We start from the raw sequence: 24,319 nt of genomic DNA, 5'->3' as shown, positions 1-24,319 counted from the left end.
AAGTGATCACTTTCTGGCCTCTAAATTGTAAATGATTTCAGTTGAAACCTCTAAGCATCTATCACAACCTTCCTTTATGGTTGTGATGTCATTTTAGTGACCCATTCCTTTTAACTCAAGTTAATATCCATAAACCAGATTTTCTCTTAGGTACCTATCAAATGCTCATTTATTTTTGTTACTTTGTATTTTTTTAGTTACTTTATGTTCTTTGTTGTGTTTGCTTTTCTGTCAGGTCTTTGTCCCTGGATTACATTCTTTTGATTTCCAATAGAATCTTGGTTCCCTTTATTCCTCTTACATTAGTTACTCTGGTAGGGGTCTGCATTTTTGTTTGAATATTGTCTTGTCTTAAAAAATTTAATAAATTTTATGTAACACACATTCACACAGAAAAAAATAGTGGAAATTATTATAAAAATCTAAATCCTAGTGTCTTTGGTGCCCATATTTAATTCCTGTTAACATTTGAGTTGTGAAAGTAAAATATAAATTCGGGAGGTTTCATAATTTATTATATAATTTGAAAGTCAACGAAGTAGGTTTAACCTTGAAAGAGGACAAAGTTTAAAGAGATGATTTTCTAGGTTCCAGTAGACTTCAATGTGAAGATATAAAACTCTGTATTCAGCTTTGTTTTTCTTTCATTCCTTCATTTGGTAATTTTAATTATACTAACTCATGAAATACTGTAGAATTATGACAGCAATAACTTCATGTCAGACATGAATCGGGCTCTTAGTGATTCTGAGGTTATATCTTAATTTGAATTGATAACTGTGTCGAGGACTTAGTCCTCTATTACTGGTATGTCCATACACATGTTCATATTTACTGCTAAAGTATGTAAATCATTCCTTCCCTGCAAGATAGTCACTTTTAGTTTGCATGTTGACTACCAGCATTTTGGTTAAAGCCTAAAATGTCAATACATCGATTGACAAGAATTTTTAGGTTTAGTTATCCATCACATACTAATTCCAAAGTTGACAAGCTTGCAAAAAAAAAAAAAAAGAATGTTATCTATTCATCACTCCTGTAAATGTTAGAGCTTGTGAACACACTTTCCCTTTCTTTACTTTCCTTGCAACTGTGATTTTTTTTTACTTCCAAGATGCCCAATGCGACCCAAGACCAATATATGCACGTACCAAATAAGGTAAAACAAGATATTAAGAGATATATTATTCAGATGGAGAATTAACTCCGAATTATATCAGATTTTATTCACATGTATATTTATCAAATTTTGCAAATTTCAAAATACTAAAAACACTGAGGCTTCTTTCCTTGTATGATGGATTTAGCTCCCTATTTTGTATATATATATATGGTTGGTATTTTGGTGTTATTTAGCTTTATTAACAACATCATTTACTTTTAAATTTGCATTTCTGTAGATTGCTGTAGTTTTTTTTTTTTTTTTTTTTGCTGTATTACATTTCTGAACAAGAGATGGTTGAAATAGACTCTATAATTTTTTTCATATTTTTTTATTTCCCCCCTAAAGTTTATTGTCCATATCACTGTTGTGGGGGTTGTGATGGCTTTCCTCTTCCAAATCCTCCTCTCTGAAAATAAAAAAAAAAAAGACAAATATAAACTATCATTTTAACCAAAAAATAACAATACACATGCTTTTGTGAAATGTATAGTTTTGTCAACACTAAGTTCAAAATAAATGGACAGGAGACAGCATCTTTGTTTTTCTACCTACTTTCAAACATTTAAAAAATACCAGGAAAACTGTCCAAAAATCACAGGATAGGCAATGGTAAAACTACTTTGAAATTTTACAATATTCTTTGACAAAAGCCCTTGATTTTTATTGTAATATAGGCCCTGTATTTTACAAGAAAATGCCATGTCTGCCACATCACTTCAGACATCTCAACTGACCCTATTAATCCACTGCTGACCAAACTTTTCCCTTGAAAACTTTATTTCAAAATTTTATTTCGAGATTTGTTTTGGTTGTCAAATAGATTATTGCTTTTAAAAATATTCCCAAACAAAAATGTGTAAAACAACAAAATCATATCAACAAGACAACTTCTAATAATGGCAGCAAACAAAATCAGCAAATGCAGTTTATCTTCTGGCTATTGTTGCGGAAATTTTAGTACGAGTAGAAAAAAGAAGAATACAAAGCTAAACTAGGTCTTCATTCTCAGTGAATGTCAATTCAGAAGGTGTTCTATTGTTGAAAGTTTTCAGACTTCAATAAAATTGTCACTCACAATGTTTAGAAAGATGTCCCAGAACTTTATGGAATAAAACCCAAGCAATACTTACAAATTGGAAGTTGGCATTTCCTGAGCCTACATCAGCCTTCTTGTCATCGCCACCACCTGTAACAGACAGCAATTCATTCACTACACATATATCAAGAACAATCAAAATGTGTTCATATGTTGTATCAGTTTACAATACATGTTATCATGGTATATGTGACAGGGTCTTTTCACAATTGAAACATTTCTAAAAAAACATACATAAATGCTGATGTGCACACTTTAAATAATTCTTTTGACTTTCAGCCACAAATTCTAATTGGCCTAGGGTTTTGAATTAGTGACATGCTGCTCACATGTACACTGTATATGTGAAAGTCTTGAACCAATCTCCCAAATTAATATCAGATGAGAACAGAGTTGATAAAAATATACATCAATTTTTTTTATTTAAAATATATGCATGCTCTACTTTGCATTAAATACAGAACTTGTACCAGAAGTTATCAACCTTAACACTTGAGATTAAGAACAAATAATGTAGATGATTTCATACCAGTTGATTACAGACATGGAGAGCAAAGAACTACAAGACCAAAAGAGCACTTGTCAAATAGAAATATATTGTAAACACTGGAAAGGAAAGTTTCTGGGTCCATAGGAAAAGATTAAAAAATAACAAATCATTTCCAAAATAGGATTTGTCCTTGCAAAGTGTAAAATGTCTTCCCAGCAGTGATCCAGCAAGTAATATAGGAAAGAGGAGCACTATCTCAAAAAAGATGACATTTATGCTAAAAAATTCCAAGAGCACACTTACATTTCATGTGAATAAAAGGCTATGGTTTTTTGACTTTTCATTTGTTCAAGTAAGCATTTCAACATATCGATACAGTATGTAGAACTATAAAAAGAATTCTGATTGATATATAGGGCAGAGGGGCACATAAAAAGAAAGGAGAGGTGCTGCATCCCTCTACTGAAGGCTAGCTGGGGCCCTGCTAAAAATATGATTGAGAGCAGTGACTACATATTTTTTTTATCATGATGGATAGTACTATAAAGCTTTCCATACAAAATTCCCAGAAGTAATTTTCCCAAAACATTAAACCGAAATTTACATTGATCAGTTCACTAATACTTCATATTTCGAAGCTATATTCCACCGTTTTCCTGATTCCCATAAAATCTAAGTCAAAATTAGAAGAAAAGTATACCAGTCTTATCCACAGTGAAAAATATCTGCACTCCTACAACATCATAAATGAAATGACAATTGTTAAATAGCTTACTGCCAAAGAAAAAATGAAAGAAGACAATGGCTCCCAGATAAATGAAAACATTTTCAAAGCAAAAATTATAAAACATAAGCAAAAACTTTCTGAGTCTTGTCCAATGTTATGTGGTTAAGCAGAAAAATTTAAATGATTTTTATTCTACAAAAAAATTGATAGAATGTCTAAGAGGAGTTTCCTCCATAAAGTAGTAGTGATTAAAGGCCTGTCCGATAATAAATCATTACGAAATCACATGGTAGTGTGTTAGAGGAGTATGTTCTACCATATTAAAACTTAATTTCAGTTAAGTTTAAAAAAAACAATTATTTCTAAATCATTACACTTGAACATTTTATTCTAGTGTAAACAGATTTTTTTTTCCTTGTCATACTCATTTTTCGTTGATAAAAGGATGTACCGTGAAATCTGTCTAAGCCTGACACTTTGCAGTTATAAGAACAACATCCTCATGCAGTATTGTATACTCACATGTATACAACGATCTAGGATTTTTCAAAATTTAAGGTTTCCACAGGAAAACTCTAAAGGCAGATTAACTTTCCCACACTTAAAGGCTACTTTCCAAATTTAACAAATCCTTTAAAAAAAATTAAGCTTTCTACTCACCAAAGGGAAATGGGGCCCATAATAGTTACTTTCCCACACCAAAATTGCACTCGCGCCAGGTGACGGGAAAGTGGAATCCGAGAACACTGTGCATACTTAGCTTGGTTAAATCGGAACACCTGTATTAACCAAACCCAGTTTAGAGTCGAAAAGGGGTTCAGTTCAAATAGGTTTCACTATACCAGTAAGAAACTAAATTTTTCACAGAATGAATTTTCCATTCCTTTACAGCAAAAATCTATAACATATTTTTCTTATACCAGTTTGATAGAATCTGAACTTTTGCAACTACTGAGGTAAATATGTTTTCAGTACAAGTCACTAAATTAAATATACAAACCTGGCTGTGTTCTTCTGTAAGCATCACGATCACCAGTACCAGGACCTCTTGAAGGCTGTTCTGGGCCTGTATCAAAAATATATTTATTTTTTCATTGATATTTGAGTATGTAAGTTAAGTATGAAGTAAGTTTCATAGTGACAAATGATTCTCAAAATTCTTGAAATTGTTGAAATTTGTTTTAGTACATTTTGCAATCACACTAAAAAGTCATGTTCTTTCAGAACCAGTATTCTAATCAATCAAATAGGGGGTAGTGCTAAACCAGAGCATCACAATTTTTGTTAGTTTCAATTCGAAAATCGATACCAGGGCCTTTTTTACAATTCATGTCTGATTCCTCATTTAGCTTAACTGGAAGTCAAAATCATAGTAATGACTGCAAAAAATTACAATATCAATCACAAACTGATATGTTGCTGTTTTGAACACTTTAGATTTGCTTATTAGTGTAATGGATGAAAGCTAATCAATACCTAAGGACTATGTTGTGCAGGGTTCGACATTAACGGTTGCCCGATTGCCCGGGGCAAGTAAATCGCCGGTCTGGGCAAGTAAAAACGACATCAAAGTTGCCCGACTGGGCAAGTGAAAAAAATATGTGCCCAAATTACATTATTTCTGATCATCGCAGCTCTAAAACATCGAAAATTACTTCTGTATAGTTCGCCGTTCTTCCCGACCTTGCTGACCTAGATTATCATTGGATAGTTTTCTGATTTTCCCTTTGCCAAAAATAGATCGTATGATATTAATGTCGACCAATCGGATGCGTCCAATTGTACATCTATTTTCGTTATCCAATTGAACATCGCAATTTATTTATGGAATTTCTTACTTTGGAAAACTGTAAGAAATCTGTATCAAAAACTTCGAAAATATGAGAGAAAAAGAGAAATAAAATTCTATTGAAGATAGTTATTGTTGTCCATTTGTTAAACTAAAGATGTGAAATAAAAACTCCTCACATGAATACTTGTAATTTCTTTGCTTCTTGTTTTACCCCTTATTCCCGCAAAAAATATGACGGCTTTTCGATTTATTTGGCTTGCAATTAATCAGTTCTCCCCAAGTGTCGAGGGAGTAAGCATGGCCAAGCAGGGGACACTTGACTGTTTTGGGGTAACTGGGGTCCCCGAAATTCCACAGAAAAATACAAAAGCTGACTATGAATTAAAACGAAAACGTGGGTTTAATGATGGATGGCTGAAAGACTTTGATGGCATTGTTGATTCTGAAAATGGCATGATCTGCACTGTCATCTGCATTATAGTTGAACAGTTTCTTGCTATCCATGTCTTATTAAACAAGGGTTTCTGGTTAAAACACTATATAGTGACACAAAGTCCGGGCAAGTATTTCAATATTTCGGGCAAGTGAATCACATAGGTCTCTTGCCCGACTGGACAAGTGAATATAAAAGTTAAGGTCGAACCCTGTTGTGTCATTTTTTTTCGTAATTTGTTGAAATGTAAATGTACTAACACTAACAAGACATGTCTGTAAAAATTGCAATATGAATCTGATCGTCCACCAAGAATTGTGATATGTATCAGATTGGCAGATTGGAATTGTACATGTACACCCCTATAACCAAATTAATTAGTCACTTACATAATGTGCATCAAGTATCTACAATCAATAAGTAATTCAAGCAAGTATTAAAGAAGGTTTAAGGACAAACTACCTCCCCCCCTAAGAAAAATGGAAAAGGTATACTTCTACTAACCCTTTGGTCTGGTAGGTCTTGGGGCATCTTGTCGTGTCTGTCTTTTCAATGTAGCAGGGACGATTTCTGCAGGAAGATGGAGATAATTTCTAAGGTATTCAATTCCTTCATTTGTCAAATACCAGTAGAAGTGTCTCCAAGCAAATTGTTCTCTGACATATCCTTGTGACTTCAAAGACTAAAACAGAATTTTTAATTTGAGAAGTACATTTCATTTCAATTTAAAGCTAATCATACATGTATTTATTTTAAAAGCCTTATAGATACTGACAAGAAAAATTCTATATTTTTCCTCTTTTTATTTATAGACATGACATGCAATTTAGACCACAACTGCAACATAGTGTCAAATCAGAGATAATATCACAACCAAAGATAAGCATATTTTTTTAAACATAAACAATGATACAATGAAACTTACTGTCAAAGCTTTAATCACATGAAGATTTGGAACATCTATATCTGGATGTTTTGGGGCACCAAAATCCTTCTTGGCAACAAGAACACCTTCCTTGAAAAGATATTCAAAAATCTGGACACGGTTCTTCTTAGGCATCAACATCCTGAAATTGTATCAAGAGTTCAGTAACATGGATGAAGTTACCAAAATCAACTAATGTCTATAAGTTCAACTGGTGATCTACATTTGTACTGTTAATCAAGAGTTGCAACAAAAAAATTGTATAGAAATTTCTAGAACAGTGATTGGGATTACCATGCACCATAGTCGCATTCCCTCTTAGAATGGTGCAATGAGTGACTAATGTATCACGTCACATGCACGCATTAAGTTTCCATCATTGATGATGGAGTGTTGTCCACTACTTGTGACATTAAAAAAGGCATGAACGTGTCTTTTAACAATTTTTTTATTAGCTACAGGTGGATGTTTTGGGATACAAATGCGCAATTATTTGTTTACATTCTACCAGGAACTTTTTTACCCCAACATGGTACTGAGTACTGAACACAAGGTGGTACCTGATTGGTTGGATATGGCTTGAAATTTATTTTCATTTCCAAGCTTACCCATTTATGATTGATTTTATTTTAGTAATAATTAATAAAATGTTAAAGGGTTGAAATGATTTCTCACCAATGAAATCTAGGTGCTTCATTTGTTTTTCCAGTGTATTTTGTGTTGAATTTTCAAGGGTCCATAACAACTGAAATTTAGGTCAACTTTTGCCGCATGACTATATACTATTTTTGGTGCAAATTAAAAATATACTTTTCTAGTTTCAGGAACTGAAACCCATTTTCTACTAATTAGTGTGGTTTTCTTGAAATTAATTTTCAAACTACATAGGTACCCTATGGAAAATGCATTACAAATAATTGCGCTCTTGTATCCTTTGATAGCCACGGTTTCGAGGGGATTTGAAGACCGGGGAATGAAACAGTACTTTGTCGATTTTTATATTACATATTCTTGATCGCTTATGCGTTTGAAAGAACAATAAACAGAATAAAAGCATGAACTGGCAGTCCCATTTGAAATTGAAAATGCCACCAAAGACATTTTTAAGCTAGACCCAAGAAACTAACTTGGCAGCTAGACATGATTATGAACCCTCTATTGAAAATATTGATAATGGTGGAGTCATATTACCTGGTCATGGTAAAATCCAATTGCAGCCAAACAAACAAAAATAAGACTCTTTCCTATCATTTGCGATTAACTACTTTAATTGTCAAGTTAGGGTTTAACTGATGGCGGATCTGTGGACTGTGATAAAGGACTAGACAATACATTAGCATAAAAACTCAAATATTAGAAAAGAAAAAAAAATTGACTTGACAATTAATTGACACGTTAATTGTTAACTCTTAATAAACATTTGATCTGCAGTGTAAATTAAAGTTTGTTTCTGTTACAGTGGGTTTTCAATATCCATGTCTAGCCGGCCCTAGCTGCTATTCCAAATTTTGTCCCATGTTTTTTTTTTTAGAATGGTCCATTGAAATTGAAAATGTCCCATTCAATTGAAGGGTAAGGGGGCCATAGTCCCATTGGGAAAATTTTAATCCCAATCACTGCTAGAACTTGTAACAAGTTACAAAAGAATTACGTGCTCATTGCCATCTATTACAAATGGCAAAGTGACAAATGTCACAATAATGTGGAAAAATAATATATTATTAATGAAGTTGCTATTTAACTGGGACTTACTGGGCGATTCAAAACATGATTGATAATGGCAATACAAAAACATACAGCTTTCAAAATAGAGCGTGAAGCAATCAATAGATTTAAAAATATTGGTCTATGTATTTTACTGTCCCAGAATTAAATTGTGCTACACATAACCTGCAGAAGCAACAACCAGAAGGTAGGCATGTGACCCCACTCTCAAACACATCATTCTGACTCCATGCCAGCCAGGTTTCACTACATTTTTGCAGTGCTCTTGATAGAAGAATACTAGAACTATTAATCATAAACACTATTTGGTGTGATTGGACAGAGGAATAGGGTATGTTCAGAAAGTCTCATCAAATGACTGGTTTCACGAGAATGGATCCTAATTTGCCATTCAAATACAAGGAAACTTAGTCATTTATAGAGTGTTGAGTTCAGAATTAAAAGTAAAACATCTGTGTAAAAACACCGATAAAAATGACAACTATAGTCTATATACTTCTACATGACAAAAGCACTCCGTAGAAGATTTGCTTTGTGATGCAGCATAATTTCTGAGATCCTGGAAGAAAACAATAAAATGCAGATCGAACATCAGATTTCAATACGTTCTACATCAATAAATGACCTAAAACCCTTTATTATAACCCAAGTCCACCAAGACCTCATGAAACGGCCATATCCAAGGCAATTGCACTACCACAACTTGGTCCTCAACCACCGATATGGCTATTTTAAGTGTTAACTGATGAACAAAAGAAGACCCCTGAAAAAGGTTATGTTTAGAATTCCACAAATCATGTTCAGACTTCGAGAGGGAGAAATTTTGATACATTTGTCACCTTGTACATTTTCAAACCTGAAATATTGAAAACTAAGCATTGAAAAAGTCGTAGGAGTACAACAATATATGTTAGAGCTTGAAGTGTTATTTAGCAAATGTTAAGAACAATTTTTCGACGAATCAAATCGAATAACTTGGAATCATGTGTACTACTGCAACCTTTCCGAGATTCACAAGAATATTTGTTTCAATTCTGAAACCAACAGCGGTTCATGTAGAGTGGAAGCGTTAGGTATTTTATTATTCTATGACCCTGAATAATCATTTGGACAAGATGACTTTATTTTTACAAGATTTCAACCGATTTCTGACGGTAATAACCTACTTTGCTGCACTTGTTTATGGCAGACCGGAAAAGGAAGTAGAAAGGTAAGATCTCGAACAAAACGAGACGCAATGGCAGCCTCCATAGTAAAATTTCATTATGTGGCAATTACATTTGTTTTCTCCTCTTTGCTTTGTTTGACAACATCTCGTTTGGGCAAAACATACACTAATAAAGATATATTGAGATACAGGTACGAAAATTATGCTAGAAATTAGACTGCGACATTTAAAAATTAGCAAATAGATGGAATACTTTACAAAAAGTCAATATTTCATTACCGAAGATGTAATCCCTGTCGGTGTCCGGAGCTATTATATCAGAAAAAGGGATTAACAAAGATGTTGCAAACTAGCAATACTAAAAAATACAAAAGCTTGATGTCTGATTAAACCAACCTTATGTGTTAAACTACAGTAAGAGCTTGTCTTTTTCTATGTTAGTATTTATGCTAAAATACAATGACTTCTAGGGCAGGTGGCTCGCGGACTAATGTATAATGCAAGGTCAACTCTACTGTCACATATGTGTTTGAACTCCATAACATCTACATGTCAAGGTTTCCAGACCTTTGAAAAACATATTGGATATCAGGCTTAGCCTAGCTACCATTGTAGAACCTCACACAGTGGATTCCTGTTAATCACATAACCTTTTTGTCTGAAAAAAAATATGCAATTAACAGAAATTTTCATTTCAAGGGAAGATATCTGATGTTTTCAATTTTTAAGTGGGGTATATTCTTTCCTCATGTCTTATTAGAATCCTGCTTTAGTGTCTAGTCATAAGAAAGAGAAAATATTGTCATAAAAACAAATTTCTTAAGAAAACTGAGATATTTTACTAATGATGTATGGTAGTTTTACCCATGTAGGTACATTTTTTTAAATAAATTTTGAAGAACTTTATGAAATTAAGAGGAATTTTCTCATTTTTGGATTTATACTATACAAATAGGAGGATTTTTTTACATGGATAAGATGGGAAATTTGTTTGTTCTTAGATTTTTTATGCTATTAACAGGAATATGCATTAACAGGTATGCAATTAACTGGAATCCACTGTATAATGAAGCCGAAAGGAAGTAAATCTTCTTGTTGGTTAAAAATCTCTACAATGCTTATGCTACTTGTACATGTAATTGTTAACTTGTACCTTCATGTCTATTCACCAACGTTAAACACGAGAATACCTTACCTCCAGTCAAAACATACAATGCTTGGTTATAGAACTAGTGTTTTACTATCAACAAAAAATGGAAACATGAAAGATAAACTTAACAAGAGTGTTTTTATGTGATAGAACTAACAACAATTAGTTTCTGAGCTGCTTACTTGGTCCAATTGTACACTTGTTCTATTCTTATTTACCATGTTTGCACTTAATGTATAGAAATTTATATATCTTTATCAATTGAAAATTATCAATATTTTTTAACATAAAAAACTAGTAATAACACATCTTTGCAAGTTATGTGAATTAAATTAAACAGACAAGTTGACAGAAACATATTTTAGCCATTGTTTTTTGTATAAATTTGAGACGAAAAGTGAAAATAAATAGTCTGTCAACTTCTTTAATCATTTATATATACTACAATTTTTGTTGTTGATTAATTTAACTTTTTTTAAATCCCATGTTTTGGTTTTGTTGGTATACATGTACATTGTCGAAACTTTTAGTAGAATACTAGGGAAGTACTACATGTACATGTAAGTAATATCATTCAGCTAATCTCTTTATATTGAACATTAACAAAAATTATGGACAGACTTGTTGGGTGGGCAATGAGGAGGTTGATGGAGGCAAATACATGTACCAATTTATATTTAGCTGATGAAATTACATGAAGCAAAGGTGTTTACATATACAGATTTTCTGTATTTTCTACGGATTTTGACTGCGAATTACATTCTACGGATTGTGAATATCTCCATAGTACTTTTGTTGAAATTTCAGAAAGTTCAAGATTTTATGGATCATTTCCATAGAATACTGTGAAAAATACGGATTGTCATCAAGTGGTATAAAAAGATCTGATGGAAGGCTTTCAAAATTAATGCATTTATTCTCCATTCATTCTGCCTCAAACTGAAGTGATCTACATGTACATGTAGGTAAAATATTTTACATGTATTAATTGATTACATTATAGTTTCTTGGTTGAATATCATTTGATTCAATTTAGATAAATTTCATTTCTTTTTTCAGAGACAAAGTAGAAAAAATGTTTTATCACGCATATGACGGATATATACATCATGCATATCCTTATGATGAACTCAGGCCATTGACGTGTGATGGACATGATACATGGGGCAGGTATGGTTTTAAACATATGAATTATATGTAGTTTTAACAAATACTTTATGGATCGTTATGGTGTATCCATCTGCACTATGAAAACTGATTTATTCAATGTGTCATAGTTTTCTTTTCCTTGTTTGTCTACCCCGGACTTGACTTTTTAGGAGCAACTCAGCAGGTATTTCTAGAAAAGCAGAAGACGCTTACCCTACCGGTGCACCTGGTCCATGTTCTGTGTTGTGTATATCTGTTTTCCATGTCTGGTCTTTGTCCCTGGATTACATTCTTTTGATTACTGCTATAATCTTGGTTCCATTGATTATTCTTTAATAGTTAGTATACCATTTTAAAATGTTTGAAGTATTTTTTTTACTTTATACATGTATGAAATTTATTGAATGCATGAATACCTGTGTGGTACAGGTACAACTATTGAGTGAATGGATACAAGTGTAGTACCAATACACTAATTGAATGAATGCTTATGTGGTACCAATATGGATATTGAGTGAATAAATACAGGTATAGTACCGGTACACTAATTGAATGAATGAATGCTTGTGTGGTACCAGTACAGCTATTGAATGGATACAAGTGTAGTACCGGTACACTAATTGAACGAATGAATGCTTGTGTGGTACCAGTACAGCTATTGAGTGAATAGATACAAGTGTAGTACTGGTATGCTAATTGAATGAATGAATGCTTGTGTGGTACCAGTACAGCTATTGAGTGAATGGATACAAGTGTAGTACCGGTACACTAATTAAATGAATGAATACTTGTGTGGTACCAGTACAGCTATTGAGTAAATGGATACAAGTGTAGTACTGGTACACTAATTAAATGAATGAATACTTGTGTGGTACCAGTACAGCTATTGAGTGAATAGATACAAGTGTAGTACTGGTATGCTAATTGAATGAATGAATGCTTGTGTGGTACCAGTACAGCTATTGAGTGAATGGATACAAGTGTAGTACCGGTACACTAATTAAATGAATGAATACTTGTGTGGTACCGGTACAACTATTGAGTGAATGGATACAAGTGTAGTACCGGTACACTAATTGAATGAATGAATGCTTGTGTGGTACCAGTACAGCTATTGAGTAAATGGATACAAGTGTAGTACTGGTACACTAATTATATGAATGAATACTTGTGTGTTTCTTAATTTGACATTTACCAGTATATTCTATTATGTTTCTAATATACAATCTGTTTAGCACCTTGATAATTAGAACATCTGGAGCAATTACAACATTTATATACATTTTACAAGAAATACAACTTCTAGTCTTTTTGGCAATATACACCAAAGGAAGGCTGGTATTGTTTTTGGAGGTTTTCACTTGAATCATTTAGGAGTAAGGGGTCAAAAGGGGCCAGAAAGAAGTATTTCCATTTTGTCTAGAAAATAAATTGACTATAAGTGAATGGATTTCTTTGAAATTGTACCACAAGGTGCCATATCACAATATTCTGGGATTGGTTTTTGGGTTGTAACTTGAACTATTGATGATTGAGAGGCCAAAATGATCAAAATAAAGTATTTATAATTCAGAGCAAACCCCAACTGTTCAGGTTTCAACCTATGCGGTCATATTAAGCTGAGTCCAGCAAAGTATTTTATTACAAAATGCATTTACTTTAGTACTGATTTTAGGAATCTTTGGTGTAGAGATATTTTCAAATTTACTAAATTATTGTAGTCTTTACCAGTCAACTGTTATTTAGCTTTATTTATTTTTCAGTTACTCCTTGACCCTCATAGATGCCTTAGATACTCTAGCAGTGATGGGAAATTATACAGAATTTAGACGTGTTGCCAAGCTTATATCAAACATGATTAATTTTGATATTGACATCAATGCTTCAGTGTTTGAAACAAATATCAGAAGTAAGTCTTGAGAACAGGATAAAACAACATATTTAGTGACCTTGTTGGTCTCAGGGTAGCATGCTCACCTCGAGTGTGCTATATCATAGACTTGATCTTCATGCAAACCATTCCATAGACTTTTTTAAAGTTCCCTTGTATCTAGAGAAAATTTTACTCATCTAGATCAGATAGGCCTCTATAAGATGGGGGTGTAGATTGTATTAAAGGCAAAGCGAAGCAAAAAGATCGGGGTGTAGATTGTATGAAAAGCAATGTGAAGCAAAGCAAGATAATTTTATTGTTGGCTGGGTGGGTGGGGGAGGGTGGCTTAGACTTGCTAAAAGTCCCTCTTTATTATATATATGACACAAAAAATGAACACCACTACTAATTTCTCTCTCCCGTAATAATTAGTAGATTTGATATCAGAGGGATACATGCAATCAATAAACTTTTTTATGTATTCTTTAATATAAAGAGAGGGACTGGTAGCAAGTCTAGGGGGGTTGAAAAATCAAGATTTCAAGCAAAACAAATTTTCAAATTGTAGGGCGGCATACATATGGTCCGGATTTAATGAATCCATGCCTGACTTATTATTTTATTTCAGTATTAGGTGGATTACTCTCTGCTCATTTGATGTACAAGAAAGCTGGGATGGAATTAGAACCAGGCTGGCCGTGCTCTGGTCCCCTGTTGAGACTTGCTGAAGATGTGGCTAGGAGGATATTACCTGGTAAGCAGAGATACAATGAATTCAGTCTAAACTGAACCCTGAATAAATCAAATACCAGTCTAACCAGGCATCCTCTGAAATCCGTTTCTTGCAATTTCAATTGTTTTTTCAACCTCTGTAAATCAAACACCTGCCTAAACAAACAAACCTTCCATTCCAAAACAAGTTTGGTGTAGATAGGGGTTTCACTGTACTGTTGAAACATAAAATAAAGAACATGTATTGTGCTGTTTCCTGACATAAATAAATAAATACACAAACTGTTTAAAGACTTACTGCTATTTAGTATCACCAGATTGTCATACAAAATTCTATGCTAATTCATAGGAACAGAGTGTCTGCAACGTTACATATATATTGGCGGTCTGAAACCAGAATTATGTATGCACTTTGGATGTGATTGTTTAATCTTTAAGGCAGGCATAGATTGAGTGATCTTGGGAGTCTTGCATGTTCCTCTTGGTTAAGACGTCACTCATATAAAAACATAGTTGTGCATTATTAGCCAAGTCATTACTTAAGTATAGATAGTTCCATTCCACATAAGCAAAGCTTAAAATCATATTATCGCTTTTGTATAAAGTACCAGGTATGTTTTGTTATAGTTTCTTGAACAGATATCTTTTCAGAAAAGGAAAAAAAATATTGAAAATGATATGGTAGAAAATAGAATCTCCTTTAGTAGATAGAATTTCTCCATTTTATGTTAAAAATGAAGTTTTTAGATCTTGTACAAATGTTTTGTAGATTACAAGATGATTTTAATATATGTTGACTTGTGTTTTCCTACATTGCATAAAATGTATTCAAAACAGGATACAGCGATATACCTGATTTGCGGGTCAACATTTATCTCCCTTTGGAGCAGGTGTCTATTCGGAACATGTAAGGTTTTCCATCCCATATCGACGATACTTTAGAAAATCTGGAAAGTCAAAAGAAAATCATCCTGATGTAACCTACCAACAAAATAAAACACCCTGTAAATTTTAGAAACACTGTTGTGTTTGTCTGCTGGGGATTACTAACGTAAATTTGCAAGGTGGAAAAGTGGAGGGTAAAGAGAACAGACCGCAGAATATTTAGGCGGTTCCATGTGGCAATATCCCATTTCCGGTTGAATCCCACCTGCGGACGATCTGTAAGTCAAGTTCAGGCTATAAATAGCCTTCCTTGACAAACATTAAATGCATTTTGATAAGTTTTTATGTATTTCACAGCTTTTGATACTCCCTCTGGCATGCCATATGGAACAGTTAATCTAAGACACGGTGTACCAAAAGGGGAAACAACTGTTACATGTACAGCTGGTGTTGGTACATTTATCATTGAGTTTGGTACCTTGAGTCGTCTTACTGGTGATCCTGTTTTTGAGAAGGTGGCCATGAGAGCAATGAGGGCATTATGGAATACTAGATCCCAGTTAGGTTTGGTAGGTTAACAAGTGATAATGATTTATCCGACTTGTTCATTGTACATATATGAACCCTTCATGTTTTTTCTAGTACCATGTAGTGGAGGATCCAGGGGGAATGGACCCCTTCCCCCCTTTTGTTGGAAAATTTATTAATTTTGTGCAAAATTTTAGCAAAGTAAGCAAATAATGGTCTTAACTCCAATTCTAAAATCTCTGGACCTGCATTTACAGACTTGGAAGGTTTTGGAGGAACAAGGATAATTACCTACCTATTGACCCAATTTTATTTATCAAGCACTCAGGCTATGGCAAACAGATATATTTTTAATTCAAATGTTAACAAACTGTCAGAAGTAATTTCAAAGAAGACAAGTTCTGCCTTTACTTTTTTACAAAACAGGGATTTTAGATACTTTTGTTAAGGAATGAAATTTACATCACAAAAATTTTCTTTGTAGGTTGGGAACCACATAGATGTCAAAACAAGTAAATGGACAGCAGTAGACTTCGGTATAGGCGGTGGTATAGATTCTTATTTTGAGTATTTGGTAAAGGCTGGTATCATGTTCAATATTCCTGAACTACTGGAACAGTTTCATGGTGTGTATACATACATGTACATGTAGATTGGTTAGGGCTGTTCCATTAAAACATATTGGGGGACGGAACTTTTTCTGTCGGAGGACTCACCAATCTAAGCAGTTTTAAGCTAGGTCTACAATTCATTCACTTTTTCAAGAGACTTAACAACCATCTATGTCTAAATTAAAAAGTGGCTTTCCACAGTACCTCATATATTTAAATGGAACAGCCCTAGACTATAAAATTAATAATCAGGCTGAATAGTCTTTTTGGTCTATTATAGTGAGGTCCTTCATATGTAGATCCTCAGTCAAAACATTAATGGCTCAAAATCTTTCTGTCAGAAGTGAAACATGCAGTTTAAATGTTGTTGCTTGAACTGCTCACGCAGATGCTGGTCATATGTTAAAGGAAGTCTCACATTTTCCTCTTAGACGAGACAAAACGGCACGCATGGTGCATAATCACTAAAGTTAAATGTTATTTGAATATAAGTAGCTCTGTCACTCATAGGCAAAGCCTAAAATTGTGTAAATGTTTATCATATGTATTTTTAAATGATTTGTACAATATTATAACATTGTGATTTGCTGTGCATGTGCATAAGCATTGTTATACATATGAGATGCAGCTGAAATGTAAAACAGCTGCCCTTAAATTTCACATGACACACACTTTGTATTTTTATCAATTACCTCAGTGAATTAAAAAAGAACTCTGCCAGAATATTTAGATTAACTGCTTTTAGAATTACAAATATTTTACACTATCCTTTATTAGACTAATTTGAATAAGATTTTATTTTATGTTTACTGAATATCAAAGATGCCTATAAATAATGATGTTTGTTTATTTTAAATTCTCAGCAGTTGTAAAGATTTCTTATGAATCTATACTTTGATGTTTTTTTTTTCACAACAACAAAAACAATTGCTGTGGTATAATGTTCATTGTTCAAAGACATTTGTTTTTTGTGCAATAAATTTAATACATGTTTATGTGTGGTTTGATCTTTATAAAATTTTACAACAAGGTTTCAAATGATAATTGGAAGGTTGGTATTGATTTTGGGGGTTATGGTCCCAGTCTTTTTAGAATTAGAGGCCAAAAACAAGCATTTAAATATATAAGTCTATTATCTATGATACTTTTCCACAATATTCAATACCACAAAGGTCAGACTGAGATTGATTTTGGGGTTAAGACTTGAAACATTCACGGTTGAGGAATGAGGGACAAAAAGGGGACAAAAAACAAGCAATATCTTGATGTCCCTATAAATAATTGTCTCTTTGAAGTTGTTCCACACTGGTGTGTCCATACTTGCCCCAACTGTTCAGGGTTCAGCCTATGTGGTTGTATCAAGGAGAGCTCTGTGAAGCATTTTATTATTTGAAAGAGAGCACACATAATTGTATTTAATCAGTTAGATTTGTTGGTTTTTGCTTTGCAAAATGTATTAAAATAAATATTCTTTTTTTTTTTTAGAATATCACAAAGCAATAAAGAAATATGTCAAGAGAGATGACTGGTACATGTGGGCAAACATGGCCAAGGGGGGAATAACTCTACCAATGTTTACATCACTGGATGCTTACTGGCCTGGTGTACTGGTAATGATCATTATTTTTCATGTACTAATTTAATATTTCTTTCAAATGAAACAACATTTATAAAGCAATGACAATACAATGAAACCTGTCTATTCCAAAACCCTTACAGACTGCCTAATTTGTTCAGTTTAGAAAGGTGTTTGGAGTAACCAGGCCAGTTTTTGCTTTACACAGGGTTGGTTTAGACAGGTCTCTCTGTATTTTGAATAAAGATGTATTTCTTCATTGTCAACATATGCTGTAATGTTTAATACATTTGATTTTGTATAGATAATTAAGTGTCAGTTCCTGTAAGAATCAGGCAGTAGGTGAAACACGGCATGAAAAGAACATCATTTTGATAGTGTAATTTGACTATTTGCACCATCAGAATCAAGGAAAACAGACAAGATTTTCCATATCATGCTGGACATTGAGTTACAAATATCATTGAAATGTACTGAAAACAAACATTTCAAGGGCAGACAACTTTGTCAAAAACATTGTTTTTCTACGATTCTGTTGAAAAATTGAGCAAATCCAATGATGCAGAGATCAAATAATAGTCTTTTCAAATAGAGAAAGCACCCTTGAGTGATATTATATTGTCAGATTGATGGAGCTTTGACATGCATGTTTCTGATTTTTCCCATTTTGCCTGATTCTTACAAACACTTACACTTAATATGCTTCTGGGCTAGCAACTTACTTTTCTCACTTTTATTTTATTGCTTAATGAATGTTTGGCATCATGTATTCATATAGAATAAAGATGAACAATAATGAAGTAAGAAATTTAAAATCCTGACCTTTTATTGACTTAATGTACAGAATAAGTAATTTGGTATATTTTATAGAGTATGTTGGGAGAGACAGACCAGGCTATGAAAACATTGCATAATTTCCATCAGGTTTGGAAACAGTTTGGATTTACTCCTGAATATTATAACATTCCTAAAACTGAGGCACACAAAGGTAGAGAGGGTTACCCACTCAGACCAGGTATGGATAAGATATGTAAATCATTAGCCATTGATTTTTTGCAAATTTCATGAGCAGGAAAAAAAGGTGAAAATGCATTGTCCTATATAACTTCCTTGATTATAAAAAATATGTTACACAGAATGAGTTGTTCTCAGTAGTGTATATCAGTAAAAGCCGACATTCAGTTTCAAAACCACGTACAAATGAAATAATTTGTAGGGTTATAAAACTTTTTGGTCCAGTTTAGTCTTTATTGAAGGTAGTTCCTTTCCTTTTTCATAGTGTTGGCTTTTTTTTTTTTTTATTTATTTTTGTTTCAGAGTTATGAGACTTTTAACACCAAAAGGTAGAATACCATGTAAATCATATGTGTCGGTGTAACATGTAATAAGTCTTTTCAAGAACATAGTAAGGTCTTTATTGAAGAAACAATATAAAGTAAAAAGCATCTGGACCATTTTACAATACCTTAATGCACCTTTTGTTTTATTTATTTATTTTTTTTTTGTAGAATTGATTCAGTGTCTCAGCACTTTGATTTTTTTTCATTTATAGAATTGATAGAAAGTGTGATGTACCTGTACAGAGCTACAAAAGATCCCTATTTACTGGATATTGGTATCGATATTGTAGAATCTATAGAACACTCTACCAAAACAGATTGTGGATACGCTACAGTAAGTCTGATATGATTGATGTAGGACGATGGTTTGGTTTAGACAGTTTTTCGGTTTATTAAGGTTCAAAATACATTTAAACTGATATAAAGGGACTTAAATACCTGACTAGTTTAGACAGGATTTTGGATATTTCAGTGCTCACTTTCGACAGGTTTTGGGATATTTCAGTGCTCAGTTTTGACAGGCTTTTGGATATTTCAGTGCTCAGTTTTGACAGGATTTTGGATATTTCAGTGCTCAGTTTTGATAAGATTTTCGATATTTCTGTGGTCAGTTTTGACAGGATTTTGGATATTTCAGTGCTCAGTTTTGATAGAATTCTGGATATTTCAGTGCTCAGTTTCGACTGGTTTCACTGTATCATTTTATCATTTCTAATCGTGTCGCGACAATATGACTCTTTTTTTCTTCTTCATTGATGCACAATATGGCAAATATGTATTACAACTATGTGATTGAATTTATTTCAAACCTTTTTAATTTATACCTTTAAATGCATAAAGCAATGTTACATGTAAAAATTTAGCAAAAAAAAAACAACGATATTTCGTAAAAGGAGACATAAACAGAACTGCAGTGCCAAAAGCTAAGTGTAGTAGTTGCTTGACTCCAACCATCTATCCATACATCTGTTTGTTACACTATAGGGTACCTACCTAATAATCTCTAACTTGGAGAGAATAAAACCTATGTTGTTCCAACTTTTTATGGTGTTAAGATACATATTGCAGATGTGAAGCTCCTATTTTGGAGAAATTTAATAATTAATTTCCTACATTTTGAGCATGTTTATGTTATTATTTTAGGTAAAGGATGTCAACACACACTTATTAGAGAATAGAATGGAAAGTTTCTTTCTGGCAGAGACTACCAAGTATCTTTATTTATTGTTTGATCCAGATAATTTTATACATAATAATGGTAGCTCAGGTACTGTCATACAGACACCAAATGGCGAGTGTGTAATTGATGCTGGAGGGTATTTTTTCAACACAGAAGCACATCCTATAGATTCTGCTGCTGTGTACTGCTGTAGTGCTGAGAAAAAAGCAGATGATGCAGAACTTCAGTCCATGCATGATAACCTTGACCTTTTGACCTTGTTAGAAATTTTAGATTCCACTGAGGATATCATTGGTGAAAAACTGATACTGAAAACAAGTAAAGACAAGACTGATGCTAAGGAAAAGGAACCAAAAGGAGAGACTTCAACTGTGCTTGGAAACAGTGAAACGGAAAAAAATAAAGATGTGGAAAAAGATCAAAATAATGGAAACAGCTTGAGTCATGAACAGTCTACATATATAAAAACAGAAAGTGAAAAATTAAGTGAAAGCAAAGATAAAAGAAATGCGGAATCTACAAATAAAAGAACTGAAATTGAGAATACAGAAAAAGATATTCAAGATAAATCCTCAACTGTTCCAAATAGAAAGTCAGAACATCTAAATGAAATGAAGAAAAGGGGCAAAAGTGATAAAAATCATGATTTAATTGTTACTGAACAATCAAAAGAACACATTCAGCAGACAGAAAGTATAAAAACACAACAAACTGTAGATGAACAGTCTGATAATATCAATAGTTCAATTCAAAGTGTAAAAAATTCATCTCAAAACAATGAATCTCAATTAAATATAACTGAAAGCAGTAACAGTAAAGTTTTATCTGTTTTAAAAGTTACTGAAAAACAAGAAACTTTACCGGCTTTACCAAGTACAAACACTTTAGTGCAGTTACTAAGCCTGTTGTCTGGGAAACAGTTATCCAAGGGAGATAATAAGGAATGGCACCCTGATGTCAACCATTTATACCAAATAATCCAGTATTATCCTAGTGTTTATAAATCTAAACCTGAACTTATGATGTGTAAAGCTCAATCATTCCATATGAGATGGTCTGTTAATGGTGAAATGTTTGAAAGTGAAAATGATTAATGGACGTATTTGATTAATTAATTTATTTTTTATTTTATAAAAGATGTGGTATGTAAGGGGACTAAGTGTGTTGTTAATATAATAATGATCTGTATCTTTAAAGTCTATTGCATCTGAAGCCATAGCATGTTGCATTGCCATCAGCAAAGTATGTGTTGTAAAATTGAAAAATTAACTCCTGACAAATTTATCTTAAGAAAAATTAAGTGTAAGCATGTTTTATTCAATTTTAAGAATGATTTAAGTACTTCTCTGTCTAAGAATCAGGCAAAATGTGTATAAGGTGTGACACATGAAGAAAAAAAACCAGTGATTTTATGGCATTATCCAAGTATTTATACCTCATAACCAGAAATAACCATCAAAGTGTTTGTAAAGTTTGTCTTTTTAAAATGATATTGATAGGTCGAATTTACTTGCAATGCACTATTTTCCTAACTTTCACCATATATAAGCAGTAACTAAATATATACCTCACAGATGCTTCAGGATAAATTTCAATAGATTTTGGGTTCTTTTCTAGATTATATTTGAGACAATTAAAGACCAAACTGAGAAAAAATGATGAGCCACCCTTTGCAATAATTCTTCTACAGAATGGTACTTAATATTCTTATTATAAGGTGCTACAAGTTTTTTGTGATATTTACATATGTACATGTATAAATTGGAGAAGTTGAGAATGGTTAGAGTAGTAAAATAAGCGTTTTAGATTTTGCATGTATTTATAATGAGTGAAACTGTGTTTGTGTATTGGGTTTGTGAAGTGAAATTCCAGTTTTCTGTGGAACAATTTGTATGAATGAGCCAGCGAGGATATGCAGTTTTTAGGGGATACTGTATAGGAATAACCATTTCCATTCATGAACTCCTTCTAAACTTTTCAATCAATTTCATTGAAACTTTATACATGTATGCAAAGGTTGTATATCATATTTCTATATACTGGTACACTAAGGGAGGTAACTATCGTCAAATGCTTGAAAGGGAAGAAAACTCTTCTGATGTGTTTACCTGTTTTAACCTGAATTTATTCTTTGTTAGTCCACATAATCCAATTAATCTAGTTAAATTAGATATTGGGAATTAAATGAAGTACATTAATTAGATTGTGTGTCCACTTAAAAAATGCAAGCCCTGCTAAGTTTGTTAAAAACATGAAAACAACATGCAGTTGTGTGTGGTATCACACTGTAAACTTATATTTCTGCAGCATTGTAAAATATGATATCATATCAATGAATCATTCCTTTATTGTGGTACAATTATTATTTTTTTTATTATTATTATTCTGATGTCTGCATGAAGTCTGTTCTTTCAGACACACAGCTCAATTTTCTTGGTCTTTGTACCTTGACTTCTAAAATTTGGAATTAGATTTTAACCATTGTCACTTTTGAGTTCATTTTGAACTTCTATACCTACTCATCTGCATTGTCTGGATTACTCCCCAATTTTCATTGTATTTGATCTGGGCATTTGACCATTAAATTATTAGTAATTGACTATTGCAGGACCTGAGAGATGTTTTAAGTTTATACTATGCATAATTTATCCTAAGATAAATGTCACTTTACAATCAGTTACTTAGGACAAAGATCAACCTCCTCAGGGGTTCATGTTAGGGCTGGTCCAAAGTCTGGGAACATCAGTTTCTGGACCATCAAAACTTTATTAGCCTAGGTCCTGGACCTACCATACTTAACACTTACTTCGAAAATACTTTAATTCGTGGATACCAATTTTGTAGTTCAGGGAAGAAAGACAAGTTCGTGGAATCTTGAATTTGTGGTTTTTAAGTTTTCAGTATACACATCAAATGGGAATCTATTATTAATTGGGAACCAAATTTTGTGATTTGACCTATCCATGAAATCCTGTAACCCATGAACAATAGTACTTTAACAGTACTTTTATTGAAGACCATTCAGTTTCTTCTTATGGCAAAAAAGTATAGGATCTCTTACTCTAAAAAGTAAATTCAAACCCATGCTCCTTTTGGGACGTACTAGATTGAATTTTGTGTTTTAAATTACATACCAGTATTCCATAAAAAAATTCTTGATTAAAAAAAGAGAAAAAAACTTTAACTTTAAAGGAATACATGTAGTCAGTTATTATTTGCATATTAGTTATGGATGCCAGTGTGTTAAAATATCAACATATGTGTCAAATAGTTTTGTTGTGGTTATTTTTATCAAAATTATAAATTTATTTTATTGTGCAATATTTTTAATGGTGGATGTTTATACTTATCAATATTGCAAATACTTATCAAGTGCTGTGTCATTGATGTATGAAAAGATGCATGGTAATATGAATGTTTTTTTTTCTAAGACAGTTATTAAAGGAGGTAGACCTAAAGTGAGGGATACAACTTTAAATAATCATTGGAACGTTTGTATTCGGCATTTTACTTCAGTCTCATGTAAGCATCAAAGTAACTTGGACTGATTTCATTCTGTTTCAAATGAAAGCTTGATAGGTTTTGTTGAAATTAAAATTGATACAAACATATCACCGATTTCAAGAGATATGTCCCTTACCCTAGGTCTACCTCCTTAAGATACATTTGTTCGACCTAAAAATTATTATTTACAATGATATTGCTACGATTGATTTGTGATATTGTTTGTTTTTAGTTCACCATTATCAAAGGTCCATATTGCTGCTCGGCCGT

At 32.7% G+C, this 24,319-nt stretch overlaps 2 protein-coding genes across 2 annotated transcripts; one reads left to right on the top strand and one right to left on the bottom strand.

Annotated features, from left to right (window-relative positions):
* Window positions 1-1,413: 1,413 nt before the first annotated feature.
* On the bottom strand, window positions 1,414-9,568 carry LOC148610431 (small ribosomal subunit protein eS10-like). The gene is made up of 6 exons (XM_088543269.1): window positions 9,520-9,568; window positions 6,629-6,770; window positions 6,208-6,385; window positions 4,479-4,544; window positions 2,296-2,351; window positions 1,414-1,571 (listed from the first exon to the last, which is right to left on the bottom strand). The coding sequence occupies exons 2-6, from the start codon at window positions 6,767-6,769 to the stop codon at window positions 1,524-1,526; spliced, it is 489 nt and encodes a 162-aa protein (XP_088399395.1). The 5' UTR covers window position 6,770; window positions 9,520-9,568; the 3' UTR covers window positions 1,414-1,523.
* On the top strand, window positions 9,505-23,247 carry LOC148610430 (ER degradation-enhancing alpha-mannosidase-like protein 2). Its single transcript, XM_088543266.1, has 10 exons — window positions 9,505-9,712; window positions 11,731-11,841; window positions 13,584-13,729; window positions 14,322-14,447; window positions 15,668-15,879; window positions 16,323-16,464; window positions 17,935-18,059; window positions 18,896-19,040; window positions 19,578-19,699; window positions 20,509-23,247. Exons 1-10 carry the CDS (start codon window positions 9,591-9,593, stop codon window positions 21,637-21,639), a joined length of 2,382 nt encoding a protein of 793 aa, XP_088399392.1. The 5' UTR covers window positions 9,505-9,590; the 3' UTR covers window positions 21,640-23,247.
* The last annotated feature ends 1,072 nt before the right edge of the window (window positions 23,248-24,319 follow it).

Source organism: Perna viridis, chromosome 8 (genome assembly GCF_037379345.1).
Source record: "Perna viridis isolate PV_CMFRI_1.1 ecotype Kerala chromosome 8, ASM3737934v1, whole genome shotgun sequence".
Taxonomy (NCBI): domain Eukaryota; kingdom Metazoa; phylum Mollusca; class Bivalvia; order Mytilida; family Mytilidae; genus Perna; species Perna viridis.
The sequence above is the reverse complement of the archived record's forward strand: the minus strand, read 5'-3'. Positions and strand labels throughout refer to the sequence as shown.